This window comes from Carcharhinus amblyrhynchos, chromosome 22 (assembly GCF_965287045.1).
Source record: "Carcharhinus amblyrhynchos chromosome 22, sCarAmb.v2.hapA, whole genome shotgun sequence".
Lineage (NCBI taxonomy): Eukaryota > Metazoa > Chordata > Chondrichthyes > Carcharhiniformes > Carcharhinidae > Carcharhinus > Carcharhinus amblyrhynchos.
The window spans coordinates 39,530,154-39,545,909 of NC_137345.1; the positions used below are offsets into that span (position 1 = coordinate 39,530,154).

The window sequence follows — 15,756 nt, forward strand, 5'->3', positions numbered from 1 at the left end:
ATACTGTGCCTTGGGGCATCCTTTCCTGCAGTGTATCAGGTAGACAACATTGGCCGAGTTGCAAGTGCGTGTACTGTGTACCTGGTGGATGGTTTTGTGAGGCGAGATGATGGCATCTGTGTCAATGATCCGGTATGTCTTGCAGAGTTTGCTGTGGCAGGGTTATGTGGCGTCGTGGTCACTGTTCTGAAAGTTGGGTAGTTTGCTGCGGACAATGGTCTGTTTGAGATTGTGTGGTTGTTTGAAGGCAAGAAGTGAGGGTGTGGGGATGGCCTTGGTGAGATGTTCGTCTTCATCAATGACATGTTGAAGGCTCCAGAAAAGATGCCGTAGCTTCTCCGCTCCGGGGAAGTACTGGATGACGAAGGGTACTCTGTCTGCCGTGTCCCGTGTTTGTCTTCTGAGGAGGTCGATGCAGTTTTTCACTGTGGCGTGTCGTAATTGTTGATCGATGAGTTGAGCGCCATATCCTTTTCTTATGAAGGCATCTTTCAGCACCTGGAGCTGTCTGTTGTGATCCATCAGAGCAGAACATCAGAATAGAACACTACAATGTGACAGCATGGCAGCACGTTGTCAGTAACATTACAGTACTCAAGTGAATTGCAAAAATTATCCTGAGCATCATCACCTGGAATTTCCACAGGATTCTCTTAATCAGCCGCCATAATTTATCAGAAGCTCTGGGGAAAGGTGTATGGTGGCACAGTGATTAGTACTGCTACCTCAGCGCCAGGAACCCCGGCTCTGTTTCAGTCATGGTCTCTGTCTGTATGGAGTTTTCACATTCTCTCTGTGTCTGTGTGGGTTTCTTCCCACAATCCAAAGATGTGTGAGTTAGGTTGATTTGCTGTGCTAAGATTGATTCTAGTGTCAGGGGATTGGCAGGGTGAATGTGTGGGGTTATGGGAATAGGGCTTGGGTGAGATTGTAGTTGGTACAGGCTTGATGGGCCAAATGGCTGCCTTCTGTACTGTAGGCATTCTATGATTTGCTGATCTCAATCTATACCATCTTTGGGTAGCTATTGTTCGCTCCAGAAATTGACTTGATTCAGTTACTATCAAATGATGATCTTCAAGTATTATTTTATTGCAGAAGTTGTTTATCCTATAATCCCATATGTCCATCAACTTCTGTCTCTCTCAATCATAAATTTTGAAGCTTGTGTCATGTTCCCTTGATTTTTTTCCATACAAGTGAACTCCTTGAACACCCTTTACTAATTAGTTATTGATTTTTTTTAGCTACTGAATCCTTTCTCCAACTCCAAGAGAAGTCCTTTTTTTCTGAATTCAAATACTGTTCTTTTATCAATTTTGGATATCTGAAATAATTTTTTATTTTTCTTGTTTCTAAAGTCATTTTTTTCAGATTAGCAACCAGAAGAGGATGTAATGTTCTAAGTACATGATTATCACTGTTTCCATTTAGCGATTGATTCAGGCTTTTATCATGGTTGGACATTCATTTTTCTCCCCCTTTAAATTGCAAAATTTCACTACCAAATGTTTCAAGTCTGGTGGAATATCTTGTTTCAAGTTTTTGCTACTTGCATTTACCCTGCATTGTAAGATAATACTGCACTGGTTTTATTTGAAATTCTAACAATCAATCAGTTAACTAAATCAGGTTTGGTAATGGTGTTGCCTCTCATGGCAAATGTTGTTTCTTTTGAGTATTGTGATGTTACTGACAATGTGGTGCCATGCTGTCTCATTTTACTGTTCTATTCTGATGATATAGGCTCAGTGTTTTAATTATGTTATACATAATTATACATAAATATGCCTTACATTTCTGAATGTGAATGCAGGAGAGTTTGAATTCTGTGACGTGGGGAGAGTTAATTTTGCACTTAGTTATAAAGGAGAATAGTGATGGAAGAGCAGCTGAAGATTTAATGTGACAGCTAGTAATAGCTTACTTAACAATAGAAAATTGCCACCAGCGACCTCCAAATAAGGAACGTCCAGTGGGCATTCCAAATTTACCTGCTGATTGGTTGCTGTTTTGCGAATATGTTTGAACAAATTACAAATGAACAGGTAGAGAATGAAAAAATGAGCACGTAGCACTTAAAATAAGGCAATAGACTTCCATCAGCCTCTAATTGATCTTGAGATGATCATTAAGTTGTTTCAGACTTTGCAGCCTTAAAGGGACAGCCACTTCCACCATATATCTACCATTACTAACAGAGCATTTTCTTCAAACTAGTCCCTTTATGCATTTTAGGAATTAGCTAGCAGAGTAAAACGCTCCCTCGTTAGTATAAATTTGTACGTTACTGCCATGTTACAAAATAAAACATTTTCCCAGTTACTGTGAGCAAACAATATGGAACAAACAAGTTCAGAGCTATTCATTCTTGCAATCAATTTTTTTTTGTCAGAGTGTTCAGGGAACAATTATATTGGACTCAAATTTTTTTCTTCCTTATGCAGTTACACCTATTCATTGGTAATTACTTGATTAGGTTTTGGTTGTTACACAAGTGTAATAATGTGCAAGAATATCTTAATTTTGCATGAGTGCAGAATAATGTTAGCTTTTCATTTCGTGCCTAACGTGAGGAATTAAGAAATAGTTTATTTGTTTTAATGCAAAGTTAACAAATCCAACCCTTTACTGTTGATCACTGATGCCTTATTATTCCAGTTAAATTTTCCGCGGTCATTAGATTTTCTTTTTATTTGATTTTCATAGCATTAAGGCCCCTTGGAGTCCCCTCTGCCAGCCTGTTGGAAGCAGACAGTGAGACATTTACATGCCAGTGGTAAGTGATCTTTGGGTGAATCACAAATCCTTTCTGACATTTTCAGCTGTGAAAAATGTGTTCCTTTCCACATCATCTTCCTATCATTTTTCCTGTGAAGTTCATTGTAAACATATTAAATAGTTTACCTGGAATCATGAAAGGAATTCATTGCATGAGAAGTGCTTTAAGATGAGGTAAAGCAATATATAAACAACATATTAAAATCATTGTACAGCTGACATTCCAATGCTTTGGTTCTCCATTTTGGAGTCCAGTACTTAATACACAAATGTGAAAATTGTAGGATCATTAGGCATTCTGTGTCCATATTCAGCAAGACCTGAGTGACATTTGGGCTTGAGCTGATAAGTGGCAAGTTACATTTCTGCTGCACAAGTACCTCGCAATGGCCATCTCCAACAAGAGAGGATCCAGCCATCTCCCTTTGACTTTAAATTGCATTACCATCCCTGAATCCTCTATCATCAACTCCCTGGGGGCTGCCATTGACCAGATACTGAACAAGACCAGCCAGAAAAATACTGTGGCTACAAGAGCAGGCCTGAGGCAGGGAATTCTACAGCAACGAATTCCCCTGTCTACCATCGTCAAGGTACAAGTCAGGAGTATGATGGAATAGTCTGTTTGCCTGGATGAGTGCAGCTCCAAAAATACTCAAGAAGCTCTACAGGAAAATGCGGCCAGCTTGATTTGCACCCCATTCACCACCTTCAACATTTTACTCCTTCCACCACTGACGTACAGTAGCAGCAGTGTGTACCATGTACAAGATGCACGGCAGCAAAGGCTCTTTCAACAGTACCTTCCTACCTAACAATTGTGCCATCTAGGACAAAAACAGCAGATGCATGGGAACACCAACACGAGTTCCCTGCCAAGCCGCATATTATCTGGACTTGGAACTATATAGCTGTTCTGCCGGATCAGAATCTTGGAATTCCCTTCTGGACACGAACTGTAGTGGTCTGAAAGTGCAGCTCAACACCACCTTCTTGAGATCATTTGGGGATGGGCAACAAACACTGGCCTAGCCATATCCCATGAAAAATAATAATTTTTTCAAAAGATGATACTTCACTGTAACCAGAATACATTTTCTCTTGCTTTAGGTTGAATGCCAACTTTGAAGAAAGTGCAGATAGTTCGATCTATCGAGTAGACCTATATTCTGAATACCTCTCACTGTGCAGTAAACTTGGGAGCAGTGGCATCCTGACATCCACAGGGTTCACCAAGTGTCTCCGGTGAGTGTTTTCTAACTAACAATACTCAGATTAGTTGCAGGTAAGACATTGTTTTTTGATTCATGTGGTTAACATGCCCAATTATTAATGTGGGGCTTGTTAGTTACATGCGTCAATGTTTGCTGATGGGATTAAATTGGAAGAATTATGCTTCCTGCTAGAATTACCATTCTGTCATCCAGAATCCTAGTGTAATCCTGAACCTGTTTATAATCAAAGTGCCAGTACAATATCATTTCTGCAATCAATTATTGATCGATCTTTTGGATTTTTATCTCTCACATTCCATTTTTGTTTGATCTTTGTCACGGTGAAGTTCTCTTTTTAAAAAAAATCTCTTACCTGATAATCAACTAGGAACTTATATTTCATCGGTGTGGCTCAAAGGATCTCTTGAAATGATATTAATTCAAACTCCTTTTTGATTTCTCCATACCCTAATGAATGAATGTACCACCCAAAAGGCTTGTAGCAGAACATTCACTGATTTGAGTCGAATTAGTTAAACTCAGTTAGAGAACCTGTAATTGGCCACTGTGACTTGGGCAAACAATTGTAATTTCTCTCCTGATTACAGACAAGTGGTCAGAGCTGATAAGTATTTGTGTGTGGATGATAGGTGAGGATTGAACCCAATTTCTACAGCCCATTAAAATGCAATAGTTTGCCAACACTCACTCATGGAGTTTTTTTGTAGTGGAAGGAAAAAGAACAGTATAAATATTTAATGTTGTTATTGCATTTCACCATAAAATGCATGCTTAAAAAATATAATTTGAATATATTGCGGTGAACTGATCCAAGGGATCAGGTTAAGGAAACTTTTTATTCTTGTTATCTTCTGTGGTTGTTAAATCTCCAGCTTATGAAGGATAGGTCTAAAGATTTAAAGTTCTATGTTTTGAGTCGATGATTACTTGGCTTACTATGATTATTTCAGCACATATACCCTTAAGTTTATATTTATACTTGATGTGTATGCAAGAGTATCAACACACTACTGGAGGATGCAGCTTCCATCTGCTCTTCACAGTTGCGTTCCTAATCTTGAATAACGTACACAATTACGCAGGGACTGAGCACAGTCCCTGTCATGAAGGGAATTTTGTTTGCAACTTGTTGAGGAAGTAAGCAGTGCTGGTTCTAGTTCTGCGTATGAAGTAGGGCATGATTGGGAGAGCATTTGGGAACATTGATCATAATTTCAGGTTTAGACTTATTATAGAAAAAGGTCAAGTAACTGGAGGAAAGCTAACGTCACTAAGTTTAAAATAAATCTGAAGCAAGTGAGTTGAAATTGAAAATTGGTAGGCTGTGTATCGAATAACAATGGGAGCCGTTCAAAGAGGATATAGTTTGGGTACATAGAACAAAGAACGAAACAGCCCGGGAAACAGGCCCTTCGGCCCTACGAGCCCGCGCCGCCATTTTAACATTGAGTCCCCTCTCCACCCATGACCCTTGTCTATGCTTATGGCATTCCACATTGACTAATTTAGGGACAATTTGTTACACCAATTAGCCTAATAGCACATCTTTGGGGTGTGGGAGGAAACCGGAGAAAACCCACACAAGCATGGGGAGAATGCGTAAACTCCCGCAGACACAGGCCCAAATCCATGTATCTGCACAGCAAACAGTGATAGTCACTGAGCTGTCGTGTTGCCCAGCATCTGGTCCAGTTTAAGCATACACTAACGACGTGAAATGCTAGGCTACTCTCGAAACAACCAAGAGCAGCCGTCCTACGACCCATTGCGTGTATGCCCCTGTTGGACAATAAGGTGGACCAAAGCACCTGTGGATTAAAAGAGAAAAACATCAGTACCATCCACATCCTTATACACACATTCAAGGGAATCCCCAAGTGAAACAAGTGAGCCAGAAAATATGTTGGAAGGTCCATAGGAATCAGTTGATGCCCAGGGACGTCCCAAGGCTCCTGAACCTTATTTAAAACAGTCTCCTATATCCCTCCATCTCCATTCCGCTGATGTGCCTATCTAAGTAATTCTTAAACAACTCCAGCATGCCTGCCTCCACCACCTTGCTTGGCAGAGCATTCCATACCCCCACTACCCTCTGTGTGAAAAACCTCCCTCTAACATCCGAATTATACCTCGCCCCCCTCACCCTAAGCCCGTGGCCCCTCGTAATGTGCGTTTCCAACCTAGGAAAAAGCTTACCACTGTTTACTCTATCTATACCCTTCATAATCTTATATACCTCATAAGAACATAAGAAATAGGAGCAGGAGTAGGCCATCTAGCCCTTCAAGCCTGCCCCGCCATTCAATAAGATCATGGCTGATCTGAAGTGGCTCAGTTCCACTTTTCCGCTTTCTCCCCATACCCTTTAATTCCCTTGCCTACCAAAAACCTATCTACCCGTGTCTTAAATATATTTAGCGAGGTAGCCTCCACCGCTTCAACGGGCAGAGAATTCTAGAGATTCACTACCCTTTGAGTGTAGAAGTTCCTCCTCAACTCCGTTCTAAACTGCCCCCACCACCCCCCTTGTCTTGAGGCTGTGCCCTCTAGTCCTGCTGTCCTTTCTGAGCGGGAAGAATCTCTCTACCTCTACCCTATCCACCCCATTCATTATCTTATACGTCTCTATAAGATCTCCCCTCATCCTTCTAAACTCCAACGAGTACAGACCCCAGTCTATTCAGCCTCTCTTCGTAGTCCAACCCCCTCAACTCCGGTATCAGCCTAGTGAACCTCCTCTGCACTCCCTCCAAGGCCAAAATATCCTTGCGCAAGTGCGGCGACCAAAACTGCACACAGTACTCCAGCTGCGGCCTCACCAGTGCCTTGTACAGTTGCAGCAAGACCTTCCTGCTTTTATATTCTATCCCCCTTGCTATAAAGGCCAGCGTACCATTCGCCTTCTTGATCACCTGCTGCACCTGCAGACTGGGTTTTTGCGACTCATGCGCAAGGACCCCCAGGTCCCTCTGCACCGTAGCATGCTGCAGCTTTTCGCCCTTTAAATAGTAATCCCGCCTACTATTATTCCTGCCAAAGTGGATAACCTCACACATGCTAACATTGTACTCCATCTGCCAGGTCCTTGCCCACTCACTCAGCCTATCTAGATCCCTCTGCAGACTTTCCACACCCTCCGCACAATTTGCTTTTCCACTTATCTTCGTGTCATCAGCAAATTTCAACACCCTACACTCAGCCCCCTCCTCCAGATCATCTATATAAATGGTAAATAGTTGAGGCCCCAGCACCGATCCCTGCGGCACTCTACTAGTTACCAACCGCCAATCAGAATAGCACCCATTGATACCAATTCTCTGCCTCCTATTAGACAACCAATCCTCTATCCACGCTAACACCCTACCCCCAACTCCATGCCCTCTAACCTTCTGAAGCAACCTTTTGTGCGGCACCTTATCAAACGCCTTTTGAAAATCGAGAAATACCACATCCTCTGGTTCCCCTCTGTCTACCGCACTAGTCACGTCCTCATAGAATTCCAATAAATTTGTCAGACATGACTTCCCCTTAACAAATCCGTGCTGCGCCTGCTCTATCAAACAATTCTTCTCAAGGTGCCTCGCTATTTCTTCTTTGATGACAGATTCAAGCATTTTTCCAACAACAGACGTTAAACTAACTGGCCTATAATTACCTGCCTTTTGCCTGCTACCTTTTTTAAACAGCGGCGTAACATTAGCCTTTTTCCAATCTTCTGGCACTTCCCCAGAATCCAGCGAAGTTTGGTAAATAATCACGAAGGCATCTACTATCACCTCTGCCATTTCCTTCAGAACCCTGGGATGCATTCCATCCGGTCCTGGGGACTTGTCCACCATCAGTCCCGCTAGTCGATCAAGCACTACCTCTCTAGTGACAGTAATCGCATTCAGGCCCTCAACTCCTACCATCCTTCTATCTTTAATACCCGGCAAACTGTTCGCGTCCTCCTCCATGAAGACTGAGGCAAAAAACTTATTTAAGGCCTCAGCCATTTCCTCATCCCCCACCACTAAATCCCCCCTCTCATCCTCTGAGGGTCCAACATTCACTCTAGCCAGCCTCCTCCTCTTTATATATTTATAAAAACTCTTACTGTCCTTTTTTATATTTAGCGCTAGTGCTATTAGATCTCCCCTCAGTCACCGTCTTTCAAGGGAAAACAGCCCCAGTTTTCTTTCCTCGTAACCCAGCCCTTCCATTACCAGACAGCATCCTGGTAAACCTCCTCTGCACTCTCTCCAGGGTCACCACGTCTTTCCGGTAGTAAGGCGACCAGAACGGGACGCAGTACTCAAAATGCAGCCTAACCAACGTTTTATACAACTGCAACATTAGACTCCAGCTCTTATACTCTATACCCCTTCCTGTAAAGGCTAACATACCATAGGCTTTCTTCACAACCTTCTCCACTTGTACTGCCACCTTCAAAGACTTGTGCACTCGCACCCCCAGGTCCTTCTGCGTTTCTATACTCTTTATAGGTCTACCCTTTATCATATAACTCCCCCCTACATTATTTCTGCTAAAATGCATCACCTCACACTTATCAGGATTAAATTCCATCTGGCATTTATCTGCCCAGTATACCAGCCAATCTATATCCTCACACACATATCCCCACAAGAAAGGGTATCCAAAGTTCAAGCTCCCTTGATGGCTGAAGATAAGAGATTAAGATGAGACAAAAAATGGCTCATGACAGTTGTAATTCAAAATACAGTAGAATAAATTAAGTATAGAAAATACAGAGATCAAAAAAAGCAAATAAGTGGAGGAGCAAAGAGAGGTACATGACTAGATGAGCAGCCAACATGAAAAGGACCTAAAGGTATTTTGTAAACAAATAAATGGTACTGGGATAATCACAGGGAGCATCTGAGTACTTTGCATCTATGATCAGTAGAGAAGAGGATGTTCCCAATATAGCAGTAAAGGAGGAGGCAGGAGTATAATTGAATAGGATAACAATGGATACAGACTGGCAGTTCTCAAAATAGAAAAGTCGCTTACTACAGATGCGATGCAAGGAGGGCTTCTGAGGGAAGTATGAAAGTTGTGCAGGCTCTGGCCACAATCTCCCAAACCTCCTGAGATATGGGCATGATGACAGAGGCCTGGAGAATGGCAAATGTTATACACCTGTTTTAAAAAAAGGGTGAAAGATAAAACCAGCAACTCCGGACCAGTCAGAAATTTGATTTATTATTGTCACGTGTATAAAGTGAAAGTGTTTCTTGCGCGCTGCACAGACAAAGCATACTGTTCATAGGGAAGGAAAGGAGAGTGTAGAATGTAGTGTAACAGTCATAGCTAGGGTGTAGAGAAAATTCAACTTAGTGTGAGGTGGGTTCATTTAGAAGTTTGATGGCAGCAGGGAAGAAGCTGTTCTTGAGTCAGTTGGTATGTGATCTCAGACTTTTGTATCTTTTCCGCAACGGAAGAAGGTAGAAGAGAGTATGTCCGGAGTGTGTGGGGTCCTTAATTATGCTGGTTGCTTTTCTGAGGCAGCGGGAAGTGTAGACAGACAATGAATGTGAAGCTGGTTTGCATGATGGACTGGGCTTCATTCATGACCTTTTGTAGTTTCTTGAAGACTTGGTCAGCGCAGGGGCCATTATCAAGCTTTGATATAACCAGAAAGAATGCTTTCTATGGTGCATCTGTAAAAGTTGGTGAGAGTTGCAGCAGACATGCCAAATTTTCTTAGTCTTCTGAAAAAGTAGAAGCATTGGTGTGGAGGAACCAAAACAGATCGTTGGTGATCTGAACACCTAAGAACTTGAAGCTCTTTACCATTTCAACTTCATCTCCATTGATACAGACAGGGGCATGTTCTCCACTATGCTTCTTGAAGTCAGTAACCATCTCTTTTTTTGTTTTGTTGACATTAAGGGAGAAATTATTGTTGTTGCACTAGTTCACCAGATTCCCTGTCTCATTCCTGTACTCCATCTCGTCATTGTTTGAGATCTGACCCACTAGAGTGGTGTCATCAGCAAACTTGAAAATTGAGTTGGAGGATAATTTGGCCAAATAGTCATAGGTGCATAAGGAGTATAATAGGAATATATAAGGTGTATAAAGAGTATAGTAGGGGGCTGAGGACACAGTTTTGAGAGACATCGAGGCTTTCAGGGTGGAAGGCATGCTCTCACTGATCTCTTACTCAAAACTGGCATGTAAGAACATAAGAAATAGGAGCAGGACTAGGCCATCTAGCCCCTTGAGCCTGCCCCGCCATTCAATAAGATCATGGCTGATCTGATAGTGGTTCAGTTCTGCTTACCTGCCCTCTCCCCATAACCCCTAATTCCCTTATTGGTCAAAAATCTATCTATCTGTGACTTAAACACATTTAACAAGGTAGCCTCCACTGCTTCAATGGGCAGAGAATTCCAAAGATTCTCTACCCTCTGGGAGAAGTTCCTCCTCAACTCTGTTCTAAATTGACTCCCCCTTATTTTGAGGCTGCGCCTTCTAGTTCTTGTTTCCATTCTAATTGGAAACAATCTCACTGCTTCTACCCTGTCTAGCCCCTTCATTATCTTATATGTCTCTATAAGATCTCCCCTCAGCCTTCTAAACTCCAATGAGCACAGGCCCAGTCTACTCAATCTCTCCTGATAAGCTAACCCCCTCATCTCCGGAATCAACCTGGTGAACCTTCTCTGCACCCCCTCCAAAGCTAATATATCCTTTCTTAAATAAGGGGACCAAAGTTGTACACAGTACTCTAGGTGCGGCCTCACCAGTACCTTGTACAAGTGCAGCAAGACCTCCTGGCTTTTATACTCCATCCCTCTCGTGATAAAGGCCAACATTCCATTTGACTTCTTGATCACCTGCTGCACCTGCAAACTGAGTTTTTGTGATTCATGCACAAAGACCCCCAGGTCCCTCTGCACAGTAGTATGTTGTAATTTTTCAGCATTTAAATAATAGTTCATTTTACTATTCCTTCCAAAGCAAATAACCTCACACTTGCCAACGTTATACTCCATCTGCCAGATCCTTGCCCACTCAATAGCCTATCTAAATCTCTCTGCAGACTTTGTGTCTTCCATGCAATTTGCTTTCCCACTCATCTTTGTGTCGTCCACAAACTTTGTTACCCTACACTCGGTCTCCTCCTCCAGATCGTCTATGTATATGGTAAACAGTTGAGGCCCCAGCACTGATCCCTGCAGCATGCCACTAGTCACCGACTGCCAACTGGAAAAGCATCCTTTTATTTTGACTCTCTGCTTTCTGTTAGATAGCCAATCCTCAATCCACGCTAACGCTTTACCCCCAACTCCGTGTACCTTTACCTTATGCAGCAACCTTTTGTAAGGCACCTTATCTAATGCCTTCTGGAAATCTAAATATACCACATCTACCGGTTGTCAACCGCACTCATTACATCTTCATAAAAATCCAGTAAATTTGTCAAACATGACTTTCCCTTCATGAATCCATGCTACGTCAACTTGATTGAACCATTCTTTTCCAGGTTTCCTGCTATTTCTTCTTTAATGATAGATTCCAGTATTTTCCCAACTACGGATGTTAAGCTAACCAGCCTGTAGTTACCCGCCTTTTGTCTACCTCCCTAATCTGGAATGCATTGAGTTCATCAGGGAAGGGTGCATTGGTGCCAGCAATTTTACATGCATTCATCTTGTAGCCTGTTCTGTCTTGCAGACCTTGCCATAGTCAGCAGTGGTCCGTGTGGTTAGCCTTGGACTCTAGCTTAGTCCAATATTGTCTTTTGGCATCTTTGATGAGTCTCCTTAGATCACATCTGGCTTTCTTGTGTAGGTCAGGGTCATCTGACTTGAATGGGGCGTTAGGGAGAGTTACAGAACAAAGAGATCTAGGGGTACAGGGTCATAGCTTCTTGAAAGTGGAGTCACAGGTGGACAGAGTGGTGAAGAAGGCATTTGGCATGCTTGGTTTCATTGGGCAGAACATTGAATACAGGAGTTGGGATATCTTGTTGAAACTGTACACGACATTGGTAAGGCCACGCTTGGAATACCGTGTGCAATTCTGGTCACCCCATTATAGAAAGGATATTGTTAAACAAGAAAGAGTGTAGAAAAAATTTACTAGGATGCTACCTGGACTTGATGGATTGAGTTATAAGAAGAGGCTGAACAGACTGGGACTTTTTTCTCTGGAGCATAGAAGGCTGAGGGGTGACCTTATAGAGGTCTATAAAATAATGAGGAGCATAGATAGATAGTCAATATCTTTCCCCAGAGGTAGGGGAGTCTAAAACTAGAGGGCATAGGTTTAAGGTGAGAGGGGAGAGATACAAAAGTGTCCAGAGGGACAATTTTTTCACACAGAGGGTGGTGAGTGTATGGAACAAGCTGCCAGAGGTAGTAGTAGAGGCAGGTCCAATTTTATCTTTTAAAAAGCATTTAGATAGTTACATGGTTACGATGGGTATAGAGGGATATGGGCCAAATGCAGGCAACTGGGATTAGCTTAGGGGTTTTAAAAACAAAAAAGGGCAGCATGGATAGGTTGGACCGAAGGCCTGTTTCCATGCTGTAAACCTGTATGACTCTGACCTCTGGGACTTAGACTTCAGCAAGCATGAATATCCCTGTTCATTCATGGTTTCTGGTTGGGAAACACACGGATTTGCTTCTTTGGCACAAAGTCTTCTACACACTTCCTCAGTTACTACAGTGGTGTACTCGTTCAGGCTAGTCACAGAGTTTTTAAATACTGACCAGTCTACTGAATTTCAAGCCCCTCTCAAGATGGTGCCAGAGTGAGGCGACTTCTTGTAAGCTGTGCCCAGCATACCTTCTAATTGTGATGGCAATCCCAAACAAAATGAGTTCACATTTGCAAAAGTACAGACTAATAAATGAATTTTGCTACCATTTGTTACCAACAAATCATGTTTAACCAACTTGATTAAACTCTTTGAATTAATGGAGGCAGTTGATGAGGGTTGTACAGTTGAAATTGTATACCAAGTATCACATATTGGACTTGTTAACAAAATTAAATTTCTTCGGAATAAAACAGATTTAAGGGGGATTAACCAGAGTTGACATGAGGAAACTTATTCACAGCACGTGGTGGTGATCTAGAATGCATTCCCTGCAAAGGAGATTCAGTGGTAACATTCAAAAGAGAATTGGATAAATGCTTGGAAGTAGAATCAGTAGTAATATTCAAAAGGGAATTAATACTTGAAGGGACTACTGGGAAAGAGCAGGGAAGTGGGATCGGTTGGACAGCTGTGCCAAAAGCCGCTACAGGGATGATGGGTTGAATGGCCTACCATCTGTATTGTATCGTTCGAGAATTCTAAGTCTTTACCTGCCACCTCTTGTCCACTGTGTGATCAACAGGTGTGTAACTTAGAAAGGAAAAGATGTGGAGAAAAAGGAAGCCAATCTCAGGAAATGACAAAAACTCAAAAAATACATTTTTTTGATAAATTCAGTTAACACTTTTATGATCTCTTTCTGATGTAGGTTGACCTTTCCTAATCACACAATAAAGAAGATTGAAGATGCAGGTGCTAATGGTCAGTCACAATTTCACGTGGTTGGGATCAAACGTAGAGCTGTACCTCTTCCTGTTGCAGCATTTCACCAAGAACAGCAAACACCAAATCATTCCTCTGTTACAATAAAAGCAGGCTCTGCACCTTCCAGTACAACGGTGAATTCCATTGCTATTGGTAAGAACATAGAGATTGACATTAGCATTTCACATTCATTGTGTAAGTTTCTTTTCAGTAAAATATACTGAAATAATCTTCCTTCTGCCTTTGAAAGTTTTGGGTTGTAACACGCACATGTTTTCTCTCTCAAGCACCAAGGAATGGCTACAATGGCCCAGAAGATCTTTACTTCTTAATAATTAATTTGAAACATGTTCTTCTGATGTGAACCATAGGCACTACTGAGAAATTTCTAACTCTTGTGCACAACCTATAGTAACTACCCATACCACATTTAGTTCACATCTAACGTCTTCATGTTGATTAACTGTCATGCCTTTTGAGTTGGCTTATGAGGGGAACTGTGTGTTTAATTTGCAAGCAATCCATGCATTTTTTCTATGAACTAGAAAAGTATCTTGCCTTCATAACCTGGCTTTCTATTGCTCTTTGTATCGCTGGCCAAGTCATGAGGAAGCAACTGGAGTGCACTGCTACTCAGCCTTTAATCAGATGTAAGCTGAATGCAGTTTCTGTCTCTGCTTGTTTATAAAAGCAGCGACAATGCTCCAAACTTGAAGTACCTTGAGCTTTAATCTATTTTGTATTCAATCTTGATACCAGAAGGAAGGAATGCCTTGCACAAAAGCTTCCCTTCCATACCTCCATTACTAAGTATGGGGAGATTAGGATGCTGTCAGTTTGGCTGCTTCACTCATACCTCTCACAGCTTTACTTTTATCAATTGTCTGCTAATGTTAAGTAAATCATAGTGTTTTGAGGGCTTAACTATTGAGGTTGAATTTAGGAATAAAAGGGAATCGGTGAATGAAATGTATTCAGATTTTCAGAAGGCACTCAATAAGGCATTTATGGCTCCTGGGTTTGGGGTAATATATTAATGTGGATGGGGGCTAATTAACAAACAGAAAACAGTAGAAATAAATGGGTCATTTTTGGAGTGGCAGAGTGTAAATAGAGTGCCACTCCAAGGATGAATACTTGCTTGAGCTATTTACAATCTATTTTAATAAGTTAGATTTATGGGGGAGTGAATGTAGTATATTTAGGTTTTATGATACAAAATTAGGTGAGAAAAGAAACTAATGACCTAAAGTGGCTGCAAAAATGTACGTACCTGTTAAGTGATTGGCAAAAATGGGTATAATATGGGAAAATGTAAAATGATCCATTTTGGTAGAAAGAATGGCAAAGTAGAAATTTTTGTAAAGTAAGAGACTTGTGTCAGTATTTGGAGGGATTTGGGGTCCTTGTATCCAAATCGCAGTGAATTGAAGTGCAAGTACAGCACGCACCTGGAAGGTCAATGGTAGATTGGCCTTTGTTGAAAGGAGTTAGAAGTATAAGATTAAGAATATCTTATTGCAATTGTGCAGGATTTTTGTGAGACCATACCTGGAAGTAGTTTGTACAGTTTGGTCTCCTTATTCCAAAGAAGGATATGCTTGAGTTTTGCTGGATTAGCTGAAAGAATTAAATAATCTCATAACCAACAAAGCTGAGTGCTAATTCAATCCTGTCCCTTGTGGTGATGGACTTTTAAACAACTAACCGGCGAAGACACCCCAAGCCCCCATCCGCAAGGATGGGGGAAACCCAGCGCATTATTTTGTTTTATTATTGTCACAAGTGGGCTTACATTAACACTGCAATGAAGCTACTGTGCAAATCTCCTGGTCGCCACACTCTGGCACCTGTTCAGGTACATTGAGGGAGAATTTAGCATGGCCAGTGCACCTAACCAGCTTGTCTTTCAGACTGTAGAAGGAAACCGCAGCACGTGGAAGAAACCCATGCAGACACGGGGAGAACATGCATGCTCCGCACAGACAGCGAGCCAAGCGGGGAATTGAACCTGGGTCCCTGGCCCTGTGAGGCAGCAATGCTAACCACTGTGCCACCGCATCAGTGCAAAAGACAAGGCTGGAGCACTTGAAATCATATTCAGCCAGCAGTACCAAATCAATAATCTGTCACATCCTCATGAGGTCCTCAGCATCACGTATGCCAATCTTCAGCCCATTCAATCCACTCCACATG

At 41.9% G+C, this 15,756-nt stretch overlaps 1 protein-coding gene across 1 annotated transcript in view; it reads left to right on the top strand.

Moving 5' to 3' along the window:
• The window catches only part of LOC145357079 (AT-rich interactive domain-containing protein 2-like), a 209,627-nt gene that overhangs the window by 156,081 nt on the left and 37,790 nt on the right, over nucleotides 1-15,756 (top strand). The window contains exons 12-14 of the mRNA XM_080210173.1: nucleotides 2,710-2,779; nucleotides 3,892-4,026; nucleotides 13,505-13,713. Coding sequence (XP_080066299.1) covers nucleotides 2,710-2,779; nucleotides 3,892-4,026; nucleotides 13,505-13,713 — 414 coding nt within the window. The remainder of the gene's footprint in view (nucleotides 1-2,709; nucleotides 2,780-3,891; nucleotides 4,027-13,504; nucleotides 13,714-15,756) is intronic.